At 37.7% G+C, this 26,131-nt stretch overlaps 1 protein-coding gene across 1 annotated transcript in view; it reads left to right on the forward strand.

Moving 5' to 3' along the window:
* Positions 1-3,981: 3,981 nt before the first annotated feature.
* Positions 3,982-26,131, forward strand: part of ACYP2 (acylphosphatase 2) — a 174,542-nt gene continuing 152,392 nt past the window's right edge. The window contains exons 1-3 of the mRNA XM_061211141.1: positions 3,982-4,296; positions 18,195-18,211; positions 19,733-19,842. Of these exons, the coding sequence (XP_061067124.1) occupies positions 4,155-4,296; positions 18,195-18,211; positions 19,733-19,842 (269 nt within the window). The 5' untranslated portion in view covers positions 3,982-4,154. The remainder of the gene's footprint in view (positions 4,297-18,194; positions 18,212-19,732; positions 19,843-26,131) is intronic.

Genomic DNA, 26,131 nt, shown 5'->3' on the forward strand with positions numbered 1-26,131 from the left:
CTAACAGGTAAGGCCATTTTAAAAAATACACCCCCAATGAATAATCACACAACAAATTTAAAGATAATTCTGTAATATTTAATAGTCAACCTGTGGTCAAATTTCCCCAGTGGTCTCACAAATGTCTTGAACTTATAAATTCAAATCAGGATCCAAATGAGGTTTATATTGAATTCTGTTGATTTGAAAAATGGGACTTCTGTCTCAGTTTTAGCTGAGACCTGAGACTCAAAACAAATCAATAGTTATACCCACATTACAATCTGGGGTGCTAAACTAGCTATGTTGTCCAAAAGGGGTGTTTAAAACTGGTTTTAAAATCCTGAGCCCAACACCCTCCTCAGGCTCAAGAGGATTTCTTTGGGGAAAGTTTAGAGGAGCTGTGGCTTTTCCCTCTTTGCCCCTCTCCCACGATGGGAGAGAGAAACGGGGTGTTTTCCCTTCACTCCATGCCTAGTGAGAAGGTCTTTAAAAGAACCACTTTAAGAGCTTGGCTTTTACTCCTTGAAGCTAGAAGGGACTGGTATTTGACCCAGACCCGCGGCAAGTAAAAAGGACAGGCTGTGGCTGGAGACACCTGAATAAAGCCTACCAAGTGGAGCAAAAAGAGGTGGTTGAATTCAGAGCAAACTGTGACTTCTATCAGTGGTAGGGCAGAAATATGAGTCCCCACAATTAGATGTGATGGGAAGGAGGGATCTGGTCTTGTGGTCATTTTAAAAGAAATCCCACCCATGCAGCCTTCTACCTGGGGGCTAGTCTCTCAGAGGAAACAGGTTGGAGGTATAGCCTTCAGTACAGAAGCTAGGACAGGGGTGTGAGTGCACAACTAAAGTGCAGGCATTGTCTATCAAGGGAGCAAAAGTCAGGAATTCCTCATGGAGAAAAGCTCTTGAGTCCCTCCACCAGAAAGGATCCTGCAAAAGAATTAATCCGTTTTGAATATCTCCCAATCCTGGAAAGCCCCAAAGTACCTACCTGTTCCTTCCAATTCTCATCTAGGAAGAAGGAAACGTAAGGCGAGGGAAGGAATCAACCATGCCCTCTCCTACCCTAGCCTAAGCAGTACCAAGCTGGAAGAGGAATATCCTCCTTAGTTTGGAATATCAAACTGGACTGTGATAAAGAAAAAATTGTTTCAAACCCAGGACAGGATTTCCTTCTGGGAAGAAATATGCATTCCTGAGAAAATGCTTAAGCAATTTTCTGATAAATTGTGATGAGATTAAAGGCTCTTCTGGGAAACCAGCTACTTCCTCGGCTGACTGACAGTCTGGTGTCTAATGATCTTGAATCCAGTATAGTTAATAATTATTCAACCATTTCTTTACCTGTAAAGTGTTCCTTCCATGAGGGAATCATTGAATATTTTTGTTTAATCCTCTTCAATTGTGGAAGTTAATGATTTGTATCCTGTTGAGTCCTGCTCTTTCAACAAAATAATTACAAAAATATTTCAGGGGTAGAAATATGTTGATGGATAAAATAATTTTCGTTGTCCCTGACATCAGTTATACCTCAATATCAAATTTCTGAGAATCACTCTAGGAATTACTCTCAACCGACTGTCGTGACAAATTATAGAGATTTACAGGTGATACCACGTCAGTTCAAATGTCATTTGGGCATAGAGACTGTATTGTCTGTCCCTGTTTCACAGGTTCTGGGACCTGTTCATTTTTCACACACATATCATATAGACAGGATCTTCCTTTTCTATGTATTACCTTAAACATGATCCTACATCACACACAAATTATTTTAAAGGGTTCAAGGAAGGGAATGCTATGACTAGGTTTTAATTTCAACCAGCAGTAACACAAAGCCAAAGTTATTGCTCAGGTTTCAAAATTAAAACTTTTCACCTAATTTAATCATGTATTGTATGTGAAGAGCTTGCTTACATCTATTTGCATCAAAAGCCAAATAATCATATACTTATACAGTGTTGGTAATTGTATGTTTAAATTGGTACAGCCCTTTGAAAAATGATTTGGTAATGTGTATCAGAAACAATACACACTTGTACCCTTTGATTTTGTATTCTAAATTCTACCCTAAATGATTTTTAAATATGGGAAAGAAGCTATATGAAGGAATATTTCCTTCACAATATTTTTTATGGTAGTGAAAAATTAGAGGCAACCTGAGTATGTAACAACAGGGACTTATTAGTAGGTAAACTTATGGTTATACCTACTTAATAGAGTATCATGAAATTACTAAAATATTCATTACAAAAAACTATAACATGGAAAAAGAATAAAAGTTGAATTTATACAACGACATTAACTACTTAAAACATATATATAAGAGAATACACAAAAAAGATAAAAGTTGTGTTAGGGTTATGGATTTTTTTCTTCTATTTTTAAAAATTTCTCTAATTATGCACAAATGTTTTTGTTGTTTAAAATTAGCTGAAGCATTAGCAACATTTGCTTAAAATTTTTAGTCTTAGAATCACATATATTGTCAATTCATGCTGAAATAAAAATGTGTTTGCTAATTTCAGCTGTTGGCAGACACAGTCAATTTTTTAGCTAAGCAAATGTCAGTTGTTGCCATTGCGCTTCTAAAATTACAATAAAGCTACATAATAATTGGCAGGAGTACTCCTGGGTAAATGTGGAGAAAAGTCAAAGATTGATTAAAAAAAGGAAAATGTCAACCTTCCCAGTCAGTGACAGGATCTTTGATAGGCAGGGACAGGACCCAGTTTGAGATCTTACTTCTTGGAAGGCACAGTACTAGTGGGGAAGACAGTAAATAATTAGGATGAAATCTGGTAAGCACTTGCACAGGCAACTGAACAGGATATGGGAAGATTTGGGAACTGGAATAGGTATTCCAGATAAAGTAGATCCAAGAGCAAAGATTTTTTTTAAAGTCAGGGTGTGTTCAGAGAGCTGAATAACTCAAAGTGTCTTGACAATAGGTTACCTATAACCTATAGGATGGGTAGAAGCAGATAATAAGAGGTTAGTGGAGGCTGAAGACCTTCAGTTTTATTTGGAATGCAGTGTAGAGACTTTGAAGATAAATCATTGAGAAGAATGACATAAGATCTATGTTGATTCTAGGGTCTGCATGGAGTGAACTGGAAGGGAGATGAGAGGAAGATGTAAGTTGTGAGGATTCTGCAATAAACCAGGATCTTCATTACATAAAATTACCGGATTAGCGCTTCCAGAATATATTTTACTGTAAATGATTTAACCACATTCCAAGAAAGTTTTAGATGATTTTTGGTGCTAATAGAATTGGCACATAATATTGAATCAGATTGCAGAGGATTATTTTAATTATATGGCCAGATGCAGAGAAATATGTAAGGATATCGAAGCCAACAAATAACGTTGAGAAAGGCAAATTCTCACAAGTAAAAGGGTTTTGATTTCTAGAAGGCAGCAGATTATCAATAGCTGTATACAGATTCTCTGGAGTTGTGGGCTGCTTTAAGACTTCATAACAGTTCACCAGGAAGTAAAATTTTCTAAAGTATAAACTGCTTTAACCTTCTAGGCAATTGGGGGCATTGCTGAACAATGATCAAGATCATAAAAAAGCTATATGAGTTCACAGCAGACAAGATTTTTTTGTTTCCATTAAAGTTTCTTGTCCCAGAATATATCACAATCCATTTAGAATATGGATTCAGGCCCAAAGCTTTTCTGACTCAATAGAAAAGAGGATGCAGATGTCACCTTAAGAACGGCTCAAAACCGCCTGATAGATTTGGCAGTTACCTAAACGTTTAATAAAAATTTACTCACTAACCAAATACTATCAGTCACCGAGCTAGCAGGTCTTTCATTTCAAAAGAATCATTTTGGGGTACCAAACTATTGACATCTGGGCCAAGCCTCCGCTTTTATTTAAATACAAACACTAACAAAGAAGCGCAGCGGTTCGTTAAATCGCAGGGACGCATAGCTGACATCCCTCCCGGGAAGCGAGTCTGGTTCCACCACGAGGGAGGGGCAGGGAAAGGAGACCTCGGGAGCCAGGCACCTAGCGGCCTCTTCCTTCCAGGCGTCCCGGGCTGCCCTCACTACCAGTCCCCGCCGTCTCATTTGCCGCCTTCCGACGCGTGACCCCGGCGCGCTCGGTTCCCGGGCCGGTGACAGGCGCGGGGTGCGCCGAGCGGTCCCATGTGCGCCCTCCCTCTCGCGGCCGCTGCAGTCACCGCGCCCCGAACCCAGCTCCGGCTCTTCGGCAGAGGCCTCGCCGCCGCCATGTCTACCGCCAGGCCACTCAAATCCGTGGACTACGAAGTGTTCGGCAGAGTGCAGGGTAGGGGACCCCCTTACAGTGGAGATCAAAGAGGTGTTGGGGAGGAAAAGTAGAAAGCTTCGACAAGCACACCCCATCTTAAGGATGCCCTGCCCCGTAGCGGCTGGGACTTCCGCTCGGCCATGACACAGCAGCCACGGGTGGGAAGGAGGCGAAGGGCGCATGCGCAGCAGAAGAGCTTGGGTGGCGTGGGGAGGGGAGCGGAGCCGCGGAAAGACTGGGAGAAAGAGGAACAGCGGGGCGCAGGGAGTGGGCCACTTAAGGGGGTCCGGGGAGTGCGGACCGAGAGGACAAAATGAAGTGGGGGAAGGAAAGAAGAGAGGGTCTTTGAACTAGTGGTCCCCGTTACTTACCACTGAAACTACTGCGCTTGACTTGAGTTCAGGATGGACACCTAAGATGGTGTTTGAGGGTTCTCTCTGTAGGAGATTATACTTTTTTCCCCCTGTAAAGCTCCTAAAAGAATTATTAAGTTGTTATATAATTTTTGTTTCATTATAAGTTTAAGTCGTTGCAGAGGATGTCATGTCTGGCTTATTGTAACTATGGTTATTTCTAACTTAAAATGTTAAATCACTGAAATTTATCCAATGGAATATAAATATGGTAGTGATTTAATATTTGCCATCATTCATTCAAAGTAAAGCTTTTTAACAGTGGGAAATTTTGCATCATACCTTTTCCTCTTTGAATTTGATTTCCATTCCATTTCCCCCACAGAATTTTATCCCATTGTTATGCTTGAGCAATTTCTAATTGGTCACCTACCAAACTTCTCTGCAATATGTATGTGCATATGTATGTGTATATATATACACACATACATATATTTTCTTAATTTCCTTTGACCATAAAGCTCTATTTATTTATTTTTTCTTTTGGCTTGAGTTACTATTGTGACTATTATTAGAATACACTTGATGAAAATAATATAAATACATTTAAAAGTGTGATAAACATTATTAAAATTAAAAAGGTAAATTTGTTTTGGAAATTTATTTCTTAAGGGGAAAGCTGGGGGTTTTATGGAACATTGATGAAAGGGTTGAGTTATCTTTGTAGTTTGGTATTCTAGAGGTTTTTACACTTTGGGGCAGCATACCAGGATAAGATAAAGGATGGGTGAGTGTATGCCTTTTGTAAAGAAATAGCTCTTTCTTTCAAAGGGTAACTGTGGAAAGGGAGGTAGGAAAGGAGAATCATGGCGGATTACAGGTGTCTCCTCAGACAAGTCAGTTTTAGGGGAAAAAAAAAATATGGAAGTTCTAGATACAGAAATTGATTACTTAAAATTATTCATGCTTTGTACCCTTTAGAATGTCTTCGGTACACCCAGGGGTATGGTATTCTAGATTGAAAACTACCCCAAAAAGTCATTGAAACATGTAGAATGTCTTCGGTACACCCAGGGGTATGGTATTCTAGATTGAAAACTACCCCAAAAAGTCATTGAAACATGTATATAAAAATGAAAATGGTGGCAAAGATCACTTGACAAACTATTTGGTCTACTGGACAGAGACGGGAGTAGTTAAGGAGTGTGTGTGTGTGTGTGCGTGTGCGCGCACATGTGTGACGTTTACTGAGGTTGTAGCATGTGCTGAGCATCCTACTATTATTTACTTAATCTTCATCACAATTTTGTGAGATATATGTCTTAGTACTGTTTTAACAATGATAAAATAGGTAGAGTGTCAGTAACTTGGACAAGCCGTTAGTCGACAAATGGGATTTGATCCTGCATCTCTCTAACTCTAAAACCCGCACTTTCCCATTAGATGAGGTTTTCTGATAACACATAATGTATTTCTATTAATTTTAACTATGTAATTGCACTTTGTCCATATGGTGGTCACATGGTGTATGAAAATGAATTTGGGGCAACAGTATACATAATAGGAAAGAGAAATGTACGATATATAAACAGTGGGGTTTAAAAATCAGCTTTAGGGCGATAACTGTTGTATACAGTATGTTAAATGGAAGAGAGTACACGCATACTATTGATTTATCAAGGCCTAGTATGTGGGACAAATTCACAATCATATATTTGCACACATATACACCAACATTTGCTGAGAATTTAGGATGTGCCAAACTCTGTACTCATTTAATCGTCAACCCTATGACCTCAACCATTTTCCTCATTTAACAAATGGAGAAATTAAGGCATAGTGAAGTAACTTTCCCGGGTTACAGAGTGAGTTAAGTGGTGGTGCTGGGATTTGACCCTTGACAGTTTTATACCAGGGCCCATGCTCTTAATCACTATAACCTACTGATCCTCCTCTCAATACCTTTTCCACCTTTATTTTGCCTTCCTCCGAACCTATGAACCAAACACATACATACACTGATGCAGGACATTTGGACCTGGCCATCTAGACCATTCCAGATGATTCTGAGAATGTTTTTATGGTCTTTTTGGCTCCAAGCAAGTTTGACCTTGTCAGTAGGCAGTCAGCACATTCAAAACTGCAGCCTCTGACTCTCTCTCTGTTGCTTGCTGGCACTGGCACTGTTGCTGTATATCAGTCTGCGTCTCTCTGTGTCTCACAGAACTGCTCACAATTTTTTAGTGGATTACCTAAGAAATAAATACAAACCACTAGCTTTTTGTCTGAGTCATAATGATAGTGTAGAAATAATTGACAATAAATGATAAAAAATTTTAATTTTATTTTAATAATGTAAAATGGAGAATGATTAAAGGGATCTTTAAAAAGTGTGGAATAATAAAATCTTAGTGAATACTCACTTGTTAGAAATAATGGCTATGAAGGTAAATTTACAATGGAGGAAGCTATAATTAGGAACATTGAATATGGACAAGATATAGATTGATAAATAAAATTGTCATTAAAATATTTAAATGAAAAATATTCTTAATGAAAATTGCCTCAATGATATAAAAATTAATATGGAAAATGATTTAACTGCCTTGTTCTGATGGAAAATTGATCAGTGAATTGAATTAGCTTGACGGAGCTTGTGACAGAAAATATTTTCTAACCAAAAACGGGGTATGCTGTTATATTTGTATTTAGAATGTTTGAATTTAAATCATCCTTGGTGCCAAAATGGTAGTCAAAATGTTCTAGGGGTCAAATATACTCTGCCTTGTTCTCCAATACACACACCCTAATTTGCAAACAGATTGCATTTCAAGAACTAGTTTATAACTTGGTTGTTTGAAATTCAGGAAAATACATTTATAGAAATAATATTACAAATAGTGGGTTTATTTCTCAGGCCCTTCTGCAAAGTCCACTCATAGAGCTATAGACTTGTTGACAGAAATAATCAATAAACAATCTATAATTGGAATAGAAAAGAGTTTTATTTCAGCCAAACTGAGGACTATAGCCGGGGAGACAGTCTCTCAGGTAATTCTGAGGAACTGCTCTGGAGAAGCATGGTTTCCAGCACAGTTTTATATCTTGTCAGAAGAAAGAACATCTAACAGATCAGCGATTCATTCCTTCAAGGTTTCAAAAAAACAGATCAGCATGTACACAGTGAGCCAGTATGTCCTTGGCACCTGGGAAGAGAGTCCTATCATCAAAGAAGTACCAGCATTGGCATCCCGGAAAAGGAGGCATTTAATCTTTATTTTTAACATGGACATTCTTTACTTCTGGTTAAAGTGCCCTTTTCTTTAACAGTTAAAGCAGATGTACAGTGTTTGATAAGCCACAAACAGGCTGTTTTAGTTAGCATAAAAGTCAAGTTAATTCCTGGATAAGCCAGAATGACTTCCCCATACCTCAATATGTGAACATTTCTTCCATCAGGCGGCTGCTGCTCTCCATTGCTGCTTCCTTCCCTCTATTTTTTTTTAATAATTTTTTTGTTTGTTTTAGAACAGTTTTAGAATTATAGAAAAGTTAGAAAGATACTATAGAGAGTTCCTGTATACTCCACATCCATTTTCCCCTACTGTAAACATCTTACATTAGTATGGTACATTTGTCACAACTGGTGAGCCAATATTGATACATTATTTTTAACTAAAGTCTATACTTTATTCAGATTTTCTTAGTTTTTACCTAAAGTCCTCTTCTGTTCAGGATTCATCTAGGCTATCACATTACATTGAGTCATCTTGTCCCCTTAGGCTCCTTTACACTGTGATAGTTTCTCAAACTTGCCTTGTTTTCCATGACCTTGGCAGTTTGGAGGAGTACTTTGCTGCTAAGTACCTTGTAGAATGCTCCCACACTGGTATTTGTCTGGTATTTTTGTTGTAAGACTGAGGTTGTGGGTTATCAGGAAGAAGACCACAGAGGTAAAGTGCCATTCTCATCAGCATATCAAGGGTACATGACTTATCACTGTTGATGTTAACCTTGATCACTTGGCTGAGATAGTGTTTGTCCACTGTTAAGTTACTCTTTTTTTCCCCTCCCTTTCCATCCTCTACTTTATCTCCATATTCTCAAGAAGCTCCATGTTTTTTTCCCACCAACTTCTGTTACATTGGGGGCTTTGGGATGAGGGATAGGGGAGTAGGGGACTGACGTCCTGGGTTTTTAGAGCATTTGTAACTATGGCATGGCTTATAATGTTCCTATAAATGTTTAATTACAATTACTTCAAGAATAATCTGAAAATTTGAAAGAGAAATTGATTAAGCTGTGTTTAGATGCTTTACCAACTCTCAGGTAAATACTGACGACACTTGTAGAAATGGACTGTGGCAATCTGTTGGTTTACCTGTGCATTAGAAATTTAACAGTTTGTTTTTGATGGGATTGACTCAGATTTAGAATGGGAGTAACTTATTAGACTACAGAAATAAATAGCGATTTTCTTTAAGATTGCTTAAAATGAAAATTAGGATAATTACTAAATAGCTTTGTCAGACACCACATAATTTAGGTGTATACATTTTTCCTTACGTAGACAGGTAAGTGGAAAAGTTATGTTTTAGAGGTTGAAAATTTTAGTACATTAAAGTCAAGAAATATGATTAACTCTAATTCCCTTTCTCATCTTTCTTCCTATAGCATTTCATTTGTAGTTCTGTCCTACTTCCTGTTTTTGCTTCTCCAAATCCATCCTCCCTTTTTAAAAAAAAAATTTATTTATTTATTTGGTTATGCCGGGTCTTAGTTGTGGCACATGGGCTCTTTAGTTGTGGCATGTGGGATCTTTAGTTGTGGCATGTGGGATCTAGTTCCCTGACCAGGGATCGAACCCGGGCCCCCTGCATTGGGAGCATGGAGTCTTACCCACTGGACCACCAGGGAAGTCCCTCTCCTTTCAACTATAGTTATTTGTGTACACCTATCTGTGTCTCTCACTAGACAATAAGGATAGTATTGGGTGGGCCAAAAAGTGCCTTCGGTTTTTTAAGTAAAAATAAAAGACACATTTTTTCATTTTCACCAAGAACTTTATTGAACAACGTATTCACCCTTTTGTTCCACTACCTTCTGCCATTTTTCAGGCAACTTCATGATTCCATCTTCCTAAAACTTTTTATCTTTTTGAGCAAAGAACTATTCCAGGTACCTTTTACAGTCTTCCAGGGAATTGAAATTTTTTCCATTAAGAGAATTTTGTAAAGACCGAAATAAAGGGAAATCTGAAGGTGCAATGTCTGGTGAATACGGTGGATGAATCAGAACTTCCCAGCCAAGCTGTAACAGTTTTTGCTTGGTCGTCAAAGAAACATGCGGTCTTGCATTATCCTGATGGAAGATGATGCGTTTTCTATTGACTAATTCTGGACACTTTTCGTCAGGTGCCACTTTCAGTTGGTCTAATTGGGAGCAGTACTTGTTGGAATTAATCGTTCGGTTTTCCAGAAGGAGCTCATATTAGAGGACTCCCTTCCAATCCCACCATATACACAACATCACCTTCTTTGGATGAAGACCGGCCTTTGGTGTGGTTGGTGCTGGTTCATTTCGCTTGCCCCACGATCTCTTCCGTTCCACATTGTTGTACAGTATCCACTTTTCATCGCCTGTCACAATTTGTTTTAAAAACGGTATGTTTTCATTACATTTAAGTAGAGAATCGCATGCGGAAATATGGTCAAGAAGGTTTTTTTCGCTTAACTTATGTGGAACCCAAACATCAAAGCGATTCACATAACCAAGCTGGGGCAAATGATTTTCAGTGCTTGATTTGGATATTTTGAGTGTGTCGGCTATCTCCCGCATGGTATAACATTGATTGTTCTCAATTATTGTTTCAATTTGATCGCTATCAACTTCAACTGGTCTACGCGACTGTGGAGCATCGTCCAGCGAGAAATCTCCAGCACGAAACTTCGCAAACCACTTTTGACACATTCGATCTGTCACAGCACCTTCTCCACACACCACACAAATCTTTTTTGGCATTTCAGTTGCGTTTTTACCTTTCTTGAAATAATAAAGCATAATATGCTAAAAATGTTGCTTTTTTCTTCCATCTCCAATATTAAAATGGGTACACAAAAATTCACCAATTTTGATGTCTTTTTTAAAATGCTTGCTGATATGACAAATGTCACATACAATCTAAGAAAATTGTTTTGAATGAAGTTAAAGACAACTAAGTGCTACTGGAGCCATCTTATGGAAAAAACTGAACTAACATTTTGGCCCACCCAATATTTTAAAGGTCAAGCTAGCTTGTTTTTATACCCCCTACAGGCTGTGCTTCTGGTGGGAACTTCCAAAGTATCTCAAATTAAATTCAAGTGTTTGGGATAGTTGGCTTAGAGAAGAAACAGTAGTATATTTGCTGTTTCGACTATTTGAAAGATGCCATGGTGTGTGGCTCCAGGGGACAGATCCTGGATGGATGTTGAAAGGTTAAAGTGAGGCAGAATTTTATTCCATAGAAGGAAGGACTTTCTAACAATTAAAGATGTTTAAAGTCATTAAGGGCTGCTTTGTAAGGTAGTGACTTGATGACTTCCTGCATTCAAAATTGACACATGCAGTTCGATCCCAGGATGAAGGATTACAGGTTAATATGAAAATTTGATTTTACATGAAAGGATCCTGATGTTTAGAATTCATCATATGGTTTCTTTAAACATCAGCACTTCTTTGTAGATTTAAAGTATGATTTGCTTTGCAAATATTCACCTCAGAGTTTCTCCCTGACACATCTTTTCACAAAGCAAGGTCCAGTTGCAGCTGACTGAGACTTGATTGAGTGGCATATTTTGTTTGAGTCTCTCATAACTGAAGCGGCTGATGTCTGTCCCAGTTTCCAGAGCAGTGTGTCTGTAAAAAACCTGCATGTGTCTTATTAGCTTCCCTTCTCTTTAGCAAGCAGGGTGAAAGCAGTGCAGAGAGGCCATGGAAGCCCATGGAAGCAACTTCCCCAGTACAGGCCCTGTCCTGAGAGTGCTCAGTTCCAGTCAGTGCTACTCAACTGCAGAAAATCTGTGTCCACATTCCCTTTTTTTCCTATATGGACCTCCCTCTGTTGCACAGAATGCTTCAAACTAGGGATGGGGACTCTCAGAAAGACTCTGAGAAAATTTCAGAGCTTTGAACAGTTAATTCCTGCATGGTTCACTGCTTCACAAAGTCAATGGGCTGGAGGTCCTGACACCTCTTGATACACATTCCTTCTAAGGCTTTAAAATATGGGTTGTGGTTGAGGGACCCAGTAAACAACACCCCTCTTCATTATGTGAGTTATTGACAAGTAAGACAATGAGTAAAGCAGAGTTTGGGGGATGTGTCTCAATCTTCAGGTAAGTAGACTTTGTAATCATCTGTACTGCAGAATTAAACACACCAACCCAGGCACCAGCAGGGCTCCCTCAACAGAACAGAAGGGATGATTCCTTTGAGTAACTAGTTCCCAGAAGGAAGAAGAGGAAGCACCTGGACTATGTATGTTTCTCCTTCCAAACTTAACCATTAGATAAGTCACTGCCTGTCCCCGAGGAGTTAGGAACAGGTAGAGAGTGGCCAGGAGTGACACACTAGTGGATATTTTTCCCCGTTAAAGGAACTATCACAAGGGCAAAGAAACTTTCTCTCCCAGAAATAAGCAGTGACATCTAGAGGGAGCTCAACTATTTAGTTCTGGTTGTAGTACTTCAAGATGATCTGCAGAGCAGAGTTTTTTGGTGTGGAATGATAGGAGAAGTCAGGGATGTTGTATGGAGAGCAAATTGGGGAATGACTGTCCTTGTTCTACAGAGAGAGATAGGAAGGACGACGTCACAGTCATGTTTCCTGCTTTCCTTTTTTGTGTGTGTGACATAAAAAAAAATTGAGATCTAATTCACATAATATTAAATTCACTCTTGTAACGCGTTCAAACATACTAAATATAAGTGTTTTTTACTGTATTCACAATGTTTTGCAGCTATCATCACTATCTAATTTAGAATATTTCCATCACCCCAAAAAGAATCCCTGCCCCACAGTTCCCTTTACCAGTCATTCCCAATCCCCTACTTCCCCCATCCCTCAGGGATGTCGCCGCCAAGGTCTCTGTGATTTCCTTGGACTTTCCTTCATGGTTTCAAGATGGCTGCTATCGCTCCAATCATTACATTCACCCTACGGTCAGGAAGAGAGAGGGAACAAGGATGAAACTCCTGGCTGAGACAACCCCTGTCAAAGAGCTTTCTTGAAAGCTTCAACCAGTGACTTGGCTGACCCACTTGACATGGACCACCCCTTATAAGGAAGATCGGTAAATATAGAAGAGCATGTTGCTGCCTCAAGTAAAATCAGAATTCTGCTAGAAAAGCAGAAGGGGAAAATGGATTTTGTGTAGGCAACTAACAGTGTCTGTCACAGATATTCATATATTAAATACATTTAACAGCATAGTAATTACATTTGGTAGTCTTTCCCAAGTAGTGATGCAAAAGGACATACTACAGAAAGACTTTGATCTCCCTGGTCTCAATCTCAAAATATTTGGTTTATAACCAAGACAACCTATATTTCTGTTAAGTACATATTGAATCTTTCACATATGATTTATCTCAGTCTTATTTTTTTTTCCATTTATCACTGCTTAAAGCAATGGGCAACACTTGTATTATCTACCCAATTTGTCAAGCAGTATGAACTTAGCCTAAAATTAAGTCTCTTAAACTTAAAGGACAATCCTTTAGTTATACTGTTTTAAGATCTGTTTAATAAATGTGTATGTGCCCTTACCATTCATAGTTACAAATACAGCCACCATGTCCTGCTCTAGTCTTCTATCCCAAGTCCTCTAAGTTTTGTAAGACAACGAATTTAACCATTTCTATTTTCAGTTCTTATGGTTGTTAAGCCATTATTTATAAACAACATGCTCATATTAATATTTCCTGATTTGTCAACTTAGGCATTATGTAGTGACTTCTTGCTACCCTTTGTAGTATATAGTATATATAAACACACACATACACACATCAAACTATATTTAGATAAAGCAGTAAAGTTCTGCTAGAATCAACACAGAAGTCTTATGATTCTTTCCAGCTTTGAGTGCAGTAAATTTATCATCATCACTTTGAAATTAAACTTAAACTCTAATCAGTATGGTTGCATATATATTTACAATGTTAATAATGAATTACTACAGGACAGTAAAACAGTTCACTTGAATATTTATCAGCTGGTTTTTCTTTCATTCATTTATTCAACAACTATGTGCCAAGCTCTGGTCTAGGTGCTGGGGACAGGGTGTTGAACAAGACAGAAAAAAAGAAACCAAATAAATACCTAGTAATATCATATGGTAATCGGTTATGCATATCCAGGAAACATATAAGGATGCAGTGCTGTTTTAGATAAATTGGTCAGGGACTATTTCTCTATGGAGATGACATTGGTGCAGAGACATGAATGATGAGAAGGAGCCAGCCATGAGAAGATCAGGGGGAAGAGCATTTCAGACAGAGGGAATAGTAAATGCAAAGGCCATGAGGCAGGAATATGCTTGGCATGTTGAGGGACACGAAGGAGAAAAATTTGGCTGGAATGGAATGAGCAGAGAGGAGTCCTAAGAGATGAGACAGAGCATTAGAAAGGGGCCTGGAGGCTGTGGTAACCAGAATGTATTTTATTTTGAGTGTGATAGGGAGCCACCAGAGGGTTTTAAGCTGGGAGAAGAAGTGATCTGATTTTACTTAAGGAAAGAAAACCACCTTGGCTGCCTTATGGAGACTAGACTGTAGGAGGGCAGAACTAAGCATAGGGAGACTAGTGAAGGGGGCCATTGCTGTGGATTAGTTGAGAGATTATGATAACTTGGACTAGGGTGTAAAAACATTTTTACCCATTTTTCTAGAAACATTTGAAACAGAAACTAGTTTTTAGCAAGTCTTGAAAATGAAGTTTGGGGCTAGAAATAATTGGTAAAATGAGTGCAATGACATGGTTTTGATTATTTAATTATGTGTGGTATCCAAATAGGTCATGATCCTGATTTGGGGACTTTGCACATGCTCTTTCATCTTTAATGTTATTCCATTCTCATCATACTAATTTTTGCTCATCATTGAAGTATCAATGTCCCGTTTGCAATAAGCCTGCCCTAAAATTACCCAAGACTGGGTGGGTCATTTGTTTGTCCTGTGAACTCCCACTTGCATCCTGGTTTATGCATCTTTTAACTCATAATTGTTCTATGCTTTATTTATTTTTAAAGTTTTATTTATTGTTCTTTTTTCCCCAGTTTTATTGAGATATAACTGCCATACAGCACTATATAAGTTTAAGGTGTACAGCATGATTTGACTTACATCATGAAATGATTATCACAATAAGTTTAGTGACTATCCATCATCTCATATAGACACAAAATAAAAGAAAAAGAAATAAATATTTTTCCTTGTGATGAGAACTCTTATGAGTTACTCTCTTCACAACTTTCATACGTAACATAAGCATAAGTTAATTTTATTTATCATGTTGTACATCACAGCCCTAGTACTTATTTATCTTATAACTGGAAGTTTGTACCTGTTGTCGTCTACATTTTAATTGCCATTTTACTTGTCTATCTTCCTCACTATACTGTAAGCTCCTAGATGGCAGGACTGTCTTATTTACTCATTTCATTCTCTGCAGAATTAGACAATGAATATTTGTTAAGTGAATAATCAGAATGTCTAAAAGTGTGCTTATTTTTAAAAAAAATATTTATTTATATATTTGGTTGCACCAGGTCTTAGTTGTGGCAGGTGGGCTCCTTAGTTGTGGCAGGTGGGCTCCTTAGTTGCAGCATGTGGGCTCCTTAGTTGTGGCGTGCAAACTCTTAGTTGCCGCATGCACGTGGGACCTAGTTCCCTGACCAGGGATTGAACCCAGGCCCCCTGCATAGGGAGCATGGAGTCTTATCCACTGCACCACCAGGGAAGTCCCTAGTGTGCTTATTAAGTATATGAGTTGCCTGATTCTTAGATTATGTCTGTGTGAAAAGAACATTTCATTAGCAGACTGGAGTAGGTAATTTCCTTAACCCTGCAATGTGTTGGATAACTCTTTTAAAAATTCCTCAAATCCTGTCACCTTAAGCAAATGGCCTTTTTGTCATCAGTTAATAGATGGTGGAAGGGCTGCTGGGAATTCATAAATGTTGAAAGGATGTCGCTCTTCACCGGGGGTGGGGTGGGGTGGGGTGGAGTGGGCAGCTTGTTGTTAACCTCCCTTTGTGGCAGCTCCGGTGTTTCTGGCAGTAAGTAGTAAGGGTGGAGGGAGCAACCTAAGCGACAGGCTGCCTCCTCTGCTCCAGCACCAAATCCCGTTACAGTGCAGGACAGGGTTTTTTGTCTTTTCATTGTCCATGGTTTCTTTCAAGTAGCGCTGTTGACTTGTAAAATAGCTGAGGCAATATTGACATGCAAGTACATGATTTATTACCAACACGAATTTGAACAGCATGAGTGAGAAATGCATCAGACCTGCAGTACCCTACAAGATTGGAGTCTTCCCCTTTGCGATGCAATTCTTCACCTGAAATATAAATCCTTTTCAAACCTTTCCCAGACCTTCCTTTAAGGTGGAGCCAACCGTTGATTCTAAACTTTAGCGGGCATAAAAATCACCTGGAGAGCATGTTAAAATTGGATTCCTAGATGCAACCTGCAGAGTTTCTGTTTCTTTAGTCCTGGGGAGGAGCTTGACAATTTGATTTTCTAAAAACCTCTCAGGTGATGCTGGTGCCTCTGGTTCATGGACCGCTCTGAATAGGAACGAGCTGGACCATATGTTTCCAATTTCTGTTTACTTCAGTTGCATGTGCTTTCTTTTCTTAATGCTAACATCATTTGGGGCTGTTCACTGTTGAGAAACTCAGAGGGGAATATGCACAATAGACCTGGACCCAAACTTTCAACTCTGCTTAGTCAGTGTCTTCTGGGATCCCCTCACTCCAGGAAAAAATGACTGCACACTTCTCCACAGTTCTGCCTGTTTTGTCTCTTCTACATGGTCTGGTTAACCTGAAGTTTCTCTTGAATTTTCTGCCCATTCCTTTTATATCTACTGACTCATGTCTTTCCCTCCATCTATATAACAGATTACCTTTCTGGTTCTTCTTCAGATCAATACTCCCCACTCATCATTCCTCCACATTTATAGGTATCTTTTAAAATATTCTTTATAGCCCCATAAGAATTTCATTTGTGATACTATCCTGTCTTTGTTGCTCCACTACTATTTTTTTCTTCATATTCATTTGGTACCACAATACACTACCCTCAGGAAACAAATGATACTCCTTGTTATTATAAATCCGCTTACAAAACTACATAAAATTACCCAAGCCACTGATCTTGCCTTCTGTATCCTCTTAACCAGGCTCAATTGCTGTTTGGAGAAGCAATATCTTTTGACCTCTCTGAGATTGATTTGATCTATCCCCTGTGATTTGCCTATTTTTTTTTCTAATTTTTAAAAATTGAGGTATAATTTACATTCAGTAATATTCACCCTTTTTAGTATACAGTTCAATGAGTTTTGATAAATGCATACAGTCATGTAAACACCACCACTACCAGCACAACTGAGACATAAAACAGTCCAATCACCCCAAAAATTTCCCTCGTGCTCCTTTTCGGCACCCCACTCCTTCCCACTCCCGCCCTTGGCAATCACAGATCAGTTTCCTGTCCCTGTAGTTTTGCCTTTTCCAGAATGTGGAATTAAAATAGAAATGTTTTATTACATTTAAACTTGAATTTAGTCCTTGTATTTAAAGAAGACATTCTATTTATTTATTTATTTTATTTATTTATTTTTGGCTGCGTTGGGTCTTCGTTGCTGCACATGGGCTTTCTCTAGTTGCGGCGAGCGGGGGCTACTCTTCGTTGCAGTGTGCGGGCTTCTTATTGCCATGGCTTCTCTTGTTGCGGAACGTGGGCTGTAGGCGCATGGGCTTCAGTAGTTGTGGCATGCGGGCTTCAGTAGTTGTGGCTCACGGGCTCTAGAGCGCAAGCTCAGTAGTTGTGGTACACGGGCTTAGTTGCTCCGTGGCAAGTGGGATCTTTCCAGATCAGGGCTTGAACCCATGTCCCCTGCACTGGCAGGTGGATTCTTAACCACTGTGCCACCAGGGAAGCCCCTAAAGAAGACATTCTAAAAGCTGAGGGTGGGTAAGTTTTATGCCAGCACACTCAACTGTTCTTGTAGTAATTATTTGATTTTATTTAGCATTTTAAAATAGAAGGAATATGCAGTTTGGCGTTTCATTATACTTTGGTTTCAGAATTTTATTCTTTTTCTCCAAAAATAATCTTCCTTTTCTCTTTTTGTTTTAAAAGAATTTTTAAAAAACACTTTCTGAATACATTCAGATATTAAAGGTTTTGTTCATTTCATTTACTTACTATTTAATAAACTAGATGAAAGCTAAGTCAGGAAATATATAATTTTTTTAAAGCTAGACAACCTGACATTTCTTTTCATCTTTCTCTTATACAGGTGTTTGCTTCAGGATGGTAAGTCAACAATCTGTTTATTATTTTTTGCCATCTCCCTCCCACCCCCACTGTTATTTAGTCACAGAGACAGAGCAGTTATCTACTTAGTGCTAATCTATTGCTAATTTCCTGTCCTTGACAGTGAATGAAGAAATATTTGTATTTCTTTCAAGTTACTGGTTGAGATTTTTATTAAGGATGTCTTTTAAAAGTAGCCTATTAAAAACATTACAGCCTTCCTAGTTTTCCATTAATATTTCTATGAATTTCGAAAGTACCTCTCTTGGGGTGATCCAATTAAACATTTTGATTAGGTATATTTAATACACAGTGTGGGGTCTTCCACTTGTTCTGGATGGAAGAATCTCTCCAGGCAAGGGTACATATCTTGAATTGCAAAATGAGAAAAGCCCATTGTTGCATGAGGAAGTGGTTCCTAGGTTTTTAAAGTTAAAACCCCTTGCTGCCTTTTAGATATTTATTTTTAAATATTTATTTATTTTAAAATACTTTAAAAATATCTATTTTTAAAATATAGTACTCCTTTCCTAAAAGTTAAACATGGCATGTATTCTCACCTACTGTTTGAGCTGGGAATCACTAGCTAGGTCTCTGTTCCTAACCTCTAAAGGTTCTAACAGGTTCCCACAAGTAAAGTCTCTGCCTTTTGAGATAGTCGCATCCCCTGGAGTTCAGATTGTCTCCTTTTTCATTATTATCTGTGAAGGCATGACATTTTCAGAACCCAGCCCTTCCAGCAATCCTAGCTGTAATCATCTCGGTTTGTGCTGCTTCATTTAGTTGGGGACGTGGAGTGTAGAGCTCTTGGTCACCCTGGCCTCCAAACAGGAGAAGAGCATGTTTCTAAAAAATGCTGGTATTCTGGCTCCACAAGAATTTTAGTGTGATGTAGTTAAAGTAATTCAAAATAAAAATGTTTCTAGGTCTGCATGTGCTGGTAGCATAATTGAATTTGGAATCAGGAAAAGGAATTTTTAAAAACTATACGAATAATAGGAGAAATAAATTTACTCATAGGCAATTATAACATTTGCGTGGCAAGTCCAGAGTCAACAGAAAACATTGAAATCTTTTAATCCAATACTTTATATTGATCATAACTGGATATTTTTGCTCAGTGATTAAAAATCTTGGAGTGATCATCATTTGAAACCCAGATTGACTGAGTAATTTAGCATTAGCAGGTTGTGAGGGCAATGTAACTGAGTTTTATGGATTCCAAAACACATCATGGAAATTGTTTTCTGAAATAATTCCCACCATCAGTTTATTTTCTCATAACGTGCTTGTCTTTACTGAATGTGGAATTTAGCACACACACACAAAATACCATTTAAATGAAAGTTTTTGTAAATATAGGTATTACTATAGGTCAGCTACACAATCTTTGGCATAGACTATATTTTAAAGTAATCAGCTTTTTTGTGACCATACCTTTTTGAATGTTAGAATCAAGTATGTTGTAAATTCAGGCCTTTGATGATGGACTTTGTCTCTCTTGTTTTCTCCGGAAACCAGTACACCGAAGATGAGGCAAGGAAAATAGGTGTGGTTGGCTGGGTGAAGAATACCAGCAAAGGTACTGTGACAGGCCAAGTGCAAGGCCCCGAAGAGAAAGTCAATTCCATGTAAGTAATAAGACGAATAACACACTCATGCAACTTATGAACTTATTTCAATGTTTGGTTGTACAATAAGAATAGAATTGATGGACCAAATTTAGTTTGTAGGTTATCACTAAACCAACATGCTTTTAGGCAGACCAGCAAAGAAATTTTCAGAGTTGAGAGTGGAATTTCTACGTCTAGGAATGGATTTCCCACTTGGGCAGGCCCTCAGAAAGAGCAATGGCATCACTCTCCAATCTGTGTGAAATGTGTTCTGTTCAGTCTCCTCTAATATGAGGGAAACATCCAGGGTCAAGTATTTCTCATGTGAAGTGCCTGTGACAGAAGCATAGTGCTTTAGGATGCTTCTTGAAGTTCTTAAAGAGCCTGCAAGGCAAAAAGTTGCCATTTCCTTTGTATTGTTTAAGTATCTTATTTATCTAATTGTAATTTTATTTTTACTGTCAATGAAAGTGTGTTTGATGAGCTGTATAGTTACCGTAATATGAGTCCTTGCAGCGCAAAGGAGATCAGATTCAGTTATAGGGAAAAAAGTGCCTTGTGTACACAGTGTCATTTTCAAAGACGTTATCTTTTCAGCTTCCTAATTTCCACTGCTCTCGGTAGTCTTTTTTTTTTTTTTTAAATAAAAATTGCTCCTATTTATCGAGCATTTGCAACATGTTAGGTAATGTGCTAAACACTTTACATGGATTATCTCATTTAATCTTCACAACAGGTCTTACGAGGTAGCTACTCGTTAATACCCAATTTATTTTATTATTTGCAATTTATCTTTGTTTTCTTTACTTAATGTTTTCAGATTTCAAGAGCAATACTTTTTTACTTGTTGTAATAAGTGAAGTAATAAAACGTAGAGAGGTATAAAAGCAAAGTTAGTCATCGGCCCCTCCTTTCTACTTCCTTCCCCTTTATGTAACCTGAGCCAGTGGCTTTGTGAATCCTATCCAAAACTTTCTTTTTCACTTAAAAATACTTAATTGTACGTTTAAAATTAGGGTTTTGTGTGTTTTTACTGAAATAGAATACTTCATGCATATTTTTCTGTAACTAGTATTTTTTACTTTATGGACGTTCAACAATGAAGAAATATATAAGTACCAATTCCTTATTTTTTCTAATTTCTTTATGTATAGGTACATATTTGCATTTGTGCATAAACCATACCCCAACTTGAAGAGTGGGGTCCAAAATTCAATTTCATAAAATGTGGGGTAACAGTTAATGGAAAAATTATATTTTTCAGTAGGATGGTCACAAAATGCACAAATGAGAGCGACTGTGAGACTTAACATTATACAGAACTAATAGTTCAATGCATGAGAAAATGCCAGATGACTATGATATAGTTTGAGAATGGGGACCACATGGAGGATGGATGCTCATGCCAATCATGTTATACCCTAATCCATGTTGTAGCAAGTTTTTGATTAATTTCCTTAACATAATCATATCATACATTCTGCCCATTTTTCCTTTGCAACCCCTGCACACCCTTCTTCCCTGCCACGCTGCCAGTCATCTATGTTAGCAACCTGTGTGTATTTCCTTCCATGTTTGTCTCCGTGTTTGCCTTTACACAACACACACACACACACACACACTCGGGTGCACATATATTTTGGGGTTTTGTTCAATGTTTGCTTTTTAAAAATGGGATTGTGGTGTATGCACCTCTCTGCATCTCACTTTTATTTTTTTTAAATTTTTTTATTTTTATAAATTTGTTTATTTATTTTTGGCTGTGTTGGGTCTTCGTTGCTGCGAGCGGGCTTTCCCTAGCCGGCTTTCACTGTGGCAAGCGCGGGCTACTCTTTGTTGAGATGCGTGGTCTTCTCATTGCGGTGGCTTCTCTTGCTGCGGAGCACGGGTTCTAGGCACGTGGGCTCTGTAGCTGTGGCTCGCAGGCTCCAGAGCGCAGGCTCAGTAGTTGTGGCTCACGAGCTTAGTTGCTCTGTGGCATGTGGGATCTTCCCAGACCAGGGCTTGAACCCGTGTCCCCTGCATTGGCAGGCAGATTCTTAACCACTGCGCCACCAGGGAAGTCCCTGCCTCTCACTTTTATCATTCAAAAATACATCCAGGAAAATCCCTCCAAGTCAAATGGTGTAACACTAATTCATTCTTTTCAATGGCTGCTTAATATTCTACAGTATAGATGTACCATTATTTATTACCTTATTGCTGGGAACTCATTTTGTTACTTTTTATTTTTATTTTTTTCCGCAATAAGAGCAATGATGCAATAAACATTTTATTGGTGATTTTATTTTTATGGGATAGATTTCTAGGAGTGTGATTTGTTGGTTGAAGTGTCTTGTGTACTTTTTTTTTTTTTTAAATGAACTCCCTATTCTTTTCCCATCTCAAATTATGTCCAGCTTTGTTATCCAATATGGCTTATCAGAGGTGCGGTCACGAGATTATATATAGACTCCCATAATTCAAGCCAACGGTATTTTTTTTTTTTAAATATTATTACACCACTCTTTTTTTCCCCCCTTTGGGTTTATTTATTTATTTATTGCTGTGTTGGGTCTTCGTTTCTGTGCGAGGGCTTTCTCTAGTTGCGGCAAGTAGGGGCCACTCTTCATCGCGGTGCGAGGGCCTCTCATTTTCGCGGCCTCTCTTGTTGCGGAGCACAGGCTCCAGACGTGCAGGCTCAGTAATTGTGGCTCACGGGCCTAGTTGCTCCGTGGCATGTGGGATCTTCCCAGACCAGGGCTCGAACCCATGTCCCCTGCATTGGCAGGCAGATGCTCTGCCACTGCGCCACCAGGGAAGCCCCTTGTGTACTTTTAATTTAAAAATATTTGCCTGACTGCTTTTCAGAACAGCTGTAAACAATTACATTTTTTTCTATTCATCCTGTTGGCAATTGGTACTGTTGCGCTCTCATTTTTCTTTTATCTGATTTGGTGTAGAGTGATGTATTATCTTTTTTACTGTAGTTTGCATTTCTCTAATTGATAGTTAGTTGGAGCATCTTCATGCTATGTGGATTTGTTCTCATGGATTCCCTTTTCACATCCTTTACCAATTTCTCACTGGATTGCTTGTCTCTTGCCAATTTTTAAGAGCACTTTGTATATTGGTGATGACTACTAACTCATTATCTGTTATCTCTTTTTCAAGTATTCCCCAAATCTATCATTTGCCTATTAGTTTTGTTTATGGTAGCTTTTGAAACATAAATTGTTTTTCACTTTTATAAACTTAGATATGGCTATCTTTTCTTTCTGTTTAAAAAACAGATTGTGTGTTGTTTCCTAGCTTTCCTTCTTACTTTTTGATGCTTTATTTATTACATTAGGCATCTACTCCATCTGGAATTTGTTTCTTATTTATAATATGAGATTGGAGACTATTTTCTACCAGATGGATAGCAAGTTGTGCCAGCACCATTTATTAAATAGTCACTCTTTGCCCATTGAATTGAGATACATTTTTGTCGTATATTAAAATCTCATATAAACTGGATTTTATTTCTGGATTTTCTGTTCTGGTCCACTGATTGATATATCTATTCCTATACTAATACTCCATATTGATTTAATTACAGTGGCTTTATAGTATATTTTCTGTCATTATTCTTTTTCATTCACTTTTTTGCTTTCTTGGGCATTTATTTTCTCTCTAAACTTTAAGATAATTTTATCTATTTAATTGGAATAATATTTGTTTTTTTTAAACTTCCCTAATTGTCTTACAAATATGTTTTTTTAAAAAAGAAAACTTTCTTTTTTAAAACAGTTTTAGAGTTACAGAAGAATTGTGACAATAGTACAGAGGGTTTCCGTATACTCCTCACCCTTTCCCCATTAACATTTTACATTAGTATGATACATATGGTACAATTAATGAACCAGTACTGATGTACTGGGTATTAAGTAAAGTCCATAGTTTATTCAGATTTCCTCAGCTTTTACCTAATGTCTCTTTTCTCTTTTAGGAGCCCATATTTTACTTGCTTTTTAATTGCACATTTTTATGTTATAAGAGAATTGTTATTAAATCTTTCCATCTAAGAGTATGGATATCTTTTCATTTGTTCAGATTTTAAAATTTATACTTCAATGTGATTTTATGGTTGTCATCATATAAGTTTTGTGCTTTTCTTGCAGAGTTTATTCCTAAGTATTTGCCTTAATCAGTTTGGGCTTCAGTAACAAAGCACCATATAGACTGGGTGGTTTATAAACAACAGAAATTCTCAGAGTTATGGAGGATGGAAGTGCAAGGTCAGGGTGCAAGCATGGTCACGTTCTGGTGAGAGCCCTCTTCTGGGTTGCAGACTGTTGACTTCTCATTGTATTCTCCCATGGCACAAAGAGAGCTAGTTAGCTCTCTGGCGTGTTCTTATAAGGACACTAATCTCATTCATGAGAGTTCTATCCTCACGACCTAATTACCTCTCAAAGACCCCACCTCCAAATACTATCACATTGGAGATGAAGCATCAAGCTATAAATTTGGGGAGGACCCAAACATTCATTCCATAACAATATTTTATTGCTTTTTTTCACAATTATGTATGGAATATTTTTCCCATTTTTGTTTCCGGGTATTTATGCTAGAATAAGGAAAGGCTAATGAGGTTTGTATATTTATCTTATATCATAGAGTTACCTTATCAAATATTCTCATTAATTGTACTAGATTTGATTGTTGTTTTTTTTGTAAACTATAGTCTATTAGATTTCCTAAGTATATAATTCTGTAATTAGCCAAAATAGTGTATCTTTTATCCAGTGTTTATTTCATTTGCTAGACCTCCTCACAGCAATGTTGAATAGTAATAGCCATAGCAAGCATTCCTGTCTGGTTTCTGATTTTATTTGAAATGGCTTTATTTTTTCACCATGATGATGAAGAATGATGTTTGCTGTTGATTTTTGGTAAATAAACTTCATTACATTGAATTTCACTCTTGCATTCCTTGAATTAAGCTCTGGTTGGTCACAGTGTGTTATTCTCTTGAGTCATTGCTGAATACTGCTTCCCAATGTTTTATTTAGAAATTTTGCATCTGTACTTACAAGTGAAATTATGGTTTCCTTTTTTTTGGGGGGGAGGGGTGTTACTGTATCAAGTTTTGGTGTTAAAAGTTCTGCTGGTTCATGAAATGTATTAGGAAGTTTCCCTTTTCATTCATTCTGGAATAATTTAAATAATACTGAGATTACTGTTCTTAGGTTAGCTGAAATAAGTTATGAAATCACTTGGTCCTGGTGCTTTCTTAATGATAGGCCTTTAATCACCTTTCCAATCTGGTCTATTGTAATTGGTGTATTTGGGTTTGCCACTTGTTCCCAGATTCATTTATATTTTGCTAGGAAATTATCCAATTCTTTTTTGAAATTATCCACTTGTCCTAGGGTTTCAAATTTGTGGTTATAGATTTTATAATTTTTAAAATCTCTTCTGTATCTGTGTTTATATCTCCTTTGAAAATTCCTAATCTTACATAGTTTTATTCTCTCCTCATTTTTTCTTAATCAGTCTTAGAAGAGATTTATCTATTTTATTGGTATATCTTAAAAAGCAGCTTTTGGCTTTATTGATCATTTCTACTTTTTTGGTTTTCCATTTCCTTAATTTCAACTTTTATCTTTATTAATTCCCTCTTTTTTATTTCTTTGCTGCTTGGTCTCTAAGTCTTCAACATGAGTGGTAGTTGCCTTTAATTTTAGTCTTTTTACATTAAAGATGGTGATTTGGCATTTACCCTGAACACATCTTTTGAGTTGTTCCATAGGTTTTGGTAAAAAGTGTTCTTTTCATTGCTTTCTGGAGAGTTTGTATTTTCATGTTTTATTTCCTCTTTGAGCAAATATCCAATGGCATTCTGTGTATGTGTTTTTTAAGTTTCCAGTGGTTATGTTTTTTTAGTCACCTTTTATTACTTATTTCTGTTTTTATTTGATGATGATCAGAGAATGGGGCCTAGAAGATCTCTACTTTAAAAAAATTGTTAAACCCTTCTGATGACATGATTTATTTTGGACAGATCAATTAGGATGGGTGATCCAATTAGGATGCTTTAGGTTGCAAGAAATAGAATATCTGTTAAAAGTAGCTTAATGAAGGGGCTGATTTTTCTCACTTTCCAAAAAGAATGTGGCAGGTAGTTCCAGGGTTGGTCCAGTTGCTCCATTATATTAGGGTTCTGGGGTCAGTTTCTCTGGGACCCTCCTGACGTTCTATCTCTTCTGCTTGCCTGCAAGTCCTTCACACCCTCACAGGATCAATTCAAAGCAGGAAGAATGTGAGACTTTTTCCCTTCTCT

Source organism: Eubalaena glacialis, chromosome 14 (assembly GCF_028564815.1).
Source record: "Eubalaena glacialis isolate mEubGla1 chromosome 14, mEubGla1.1.hap2.+ XY, whole genome shotgun sequence".
NCBI classification, from domain to species: Eukaryota; Metazoa; Chordata; class Mammalia; order Artiodactyla; family Balaenidae; genus Eubalaena; species Eubalaena glacialis.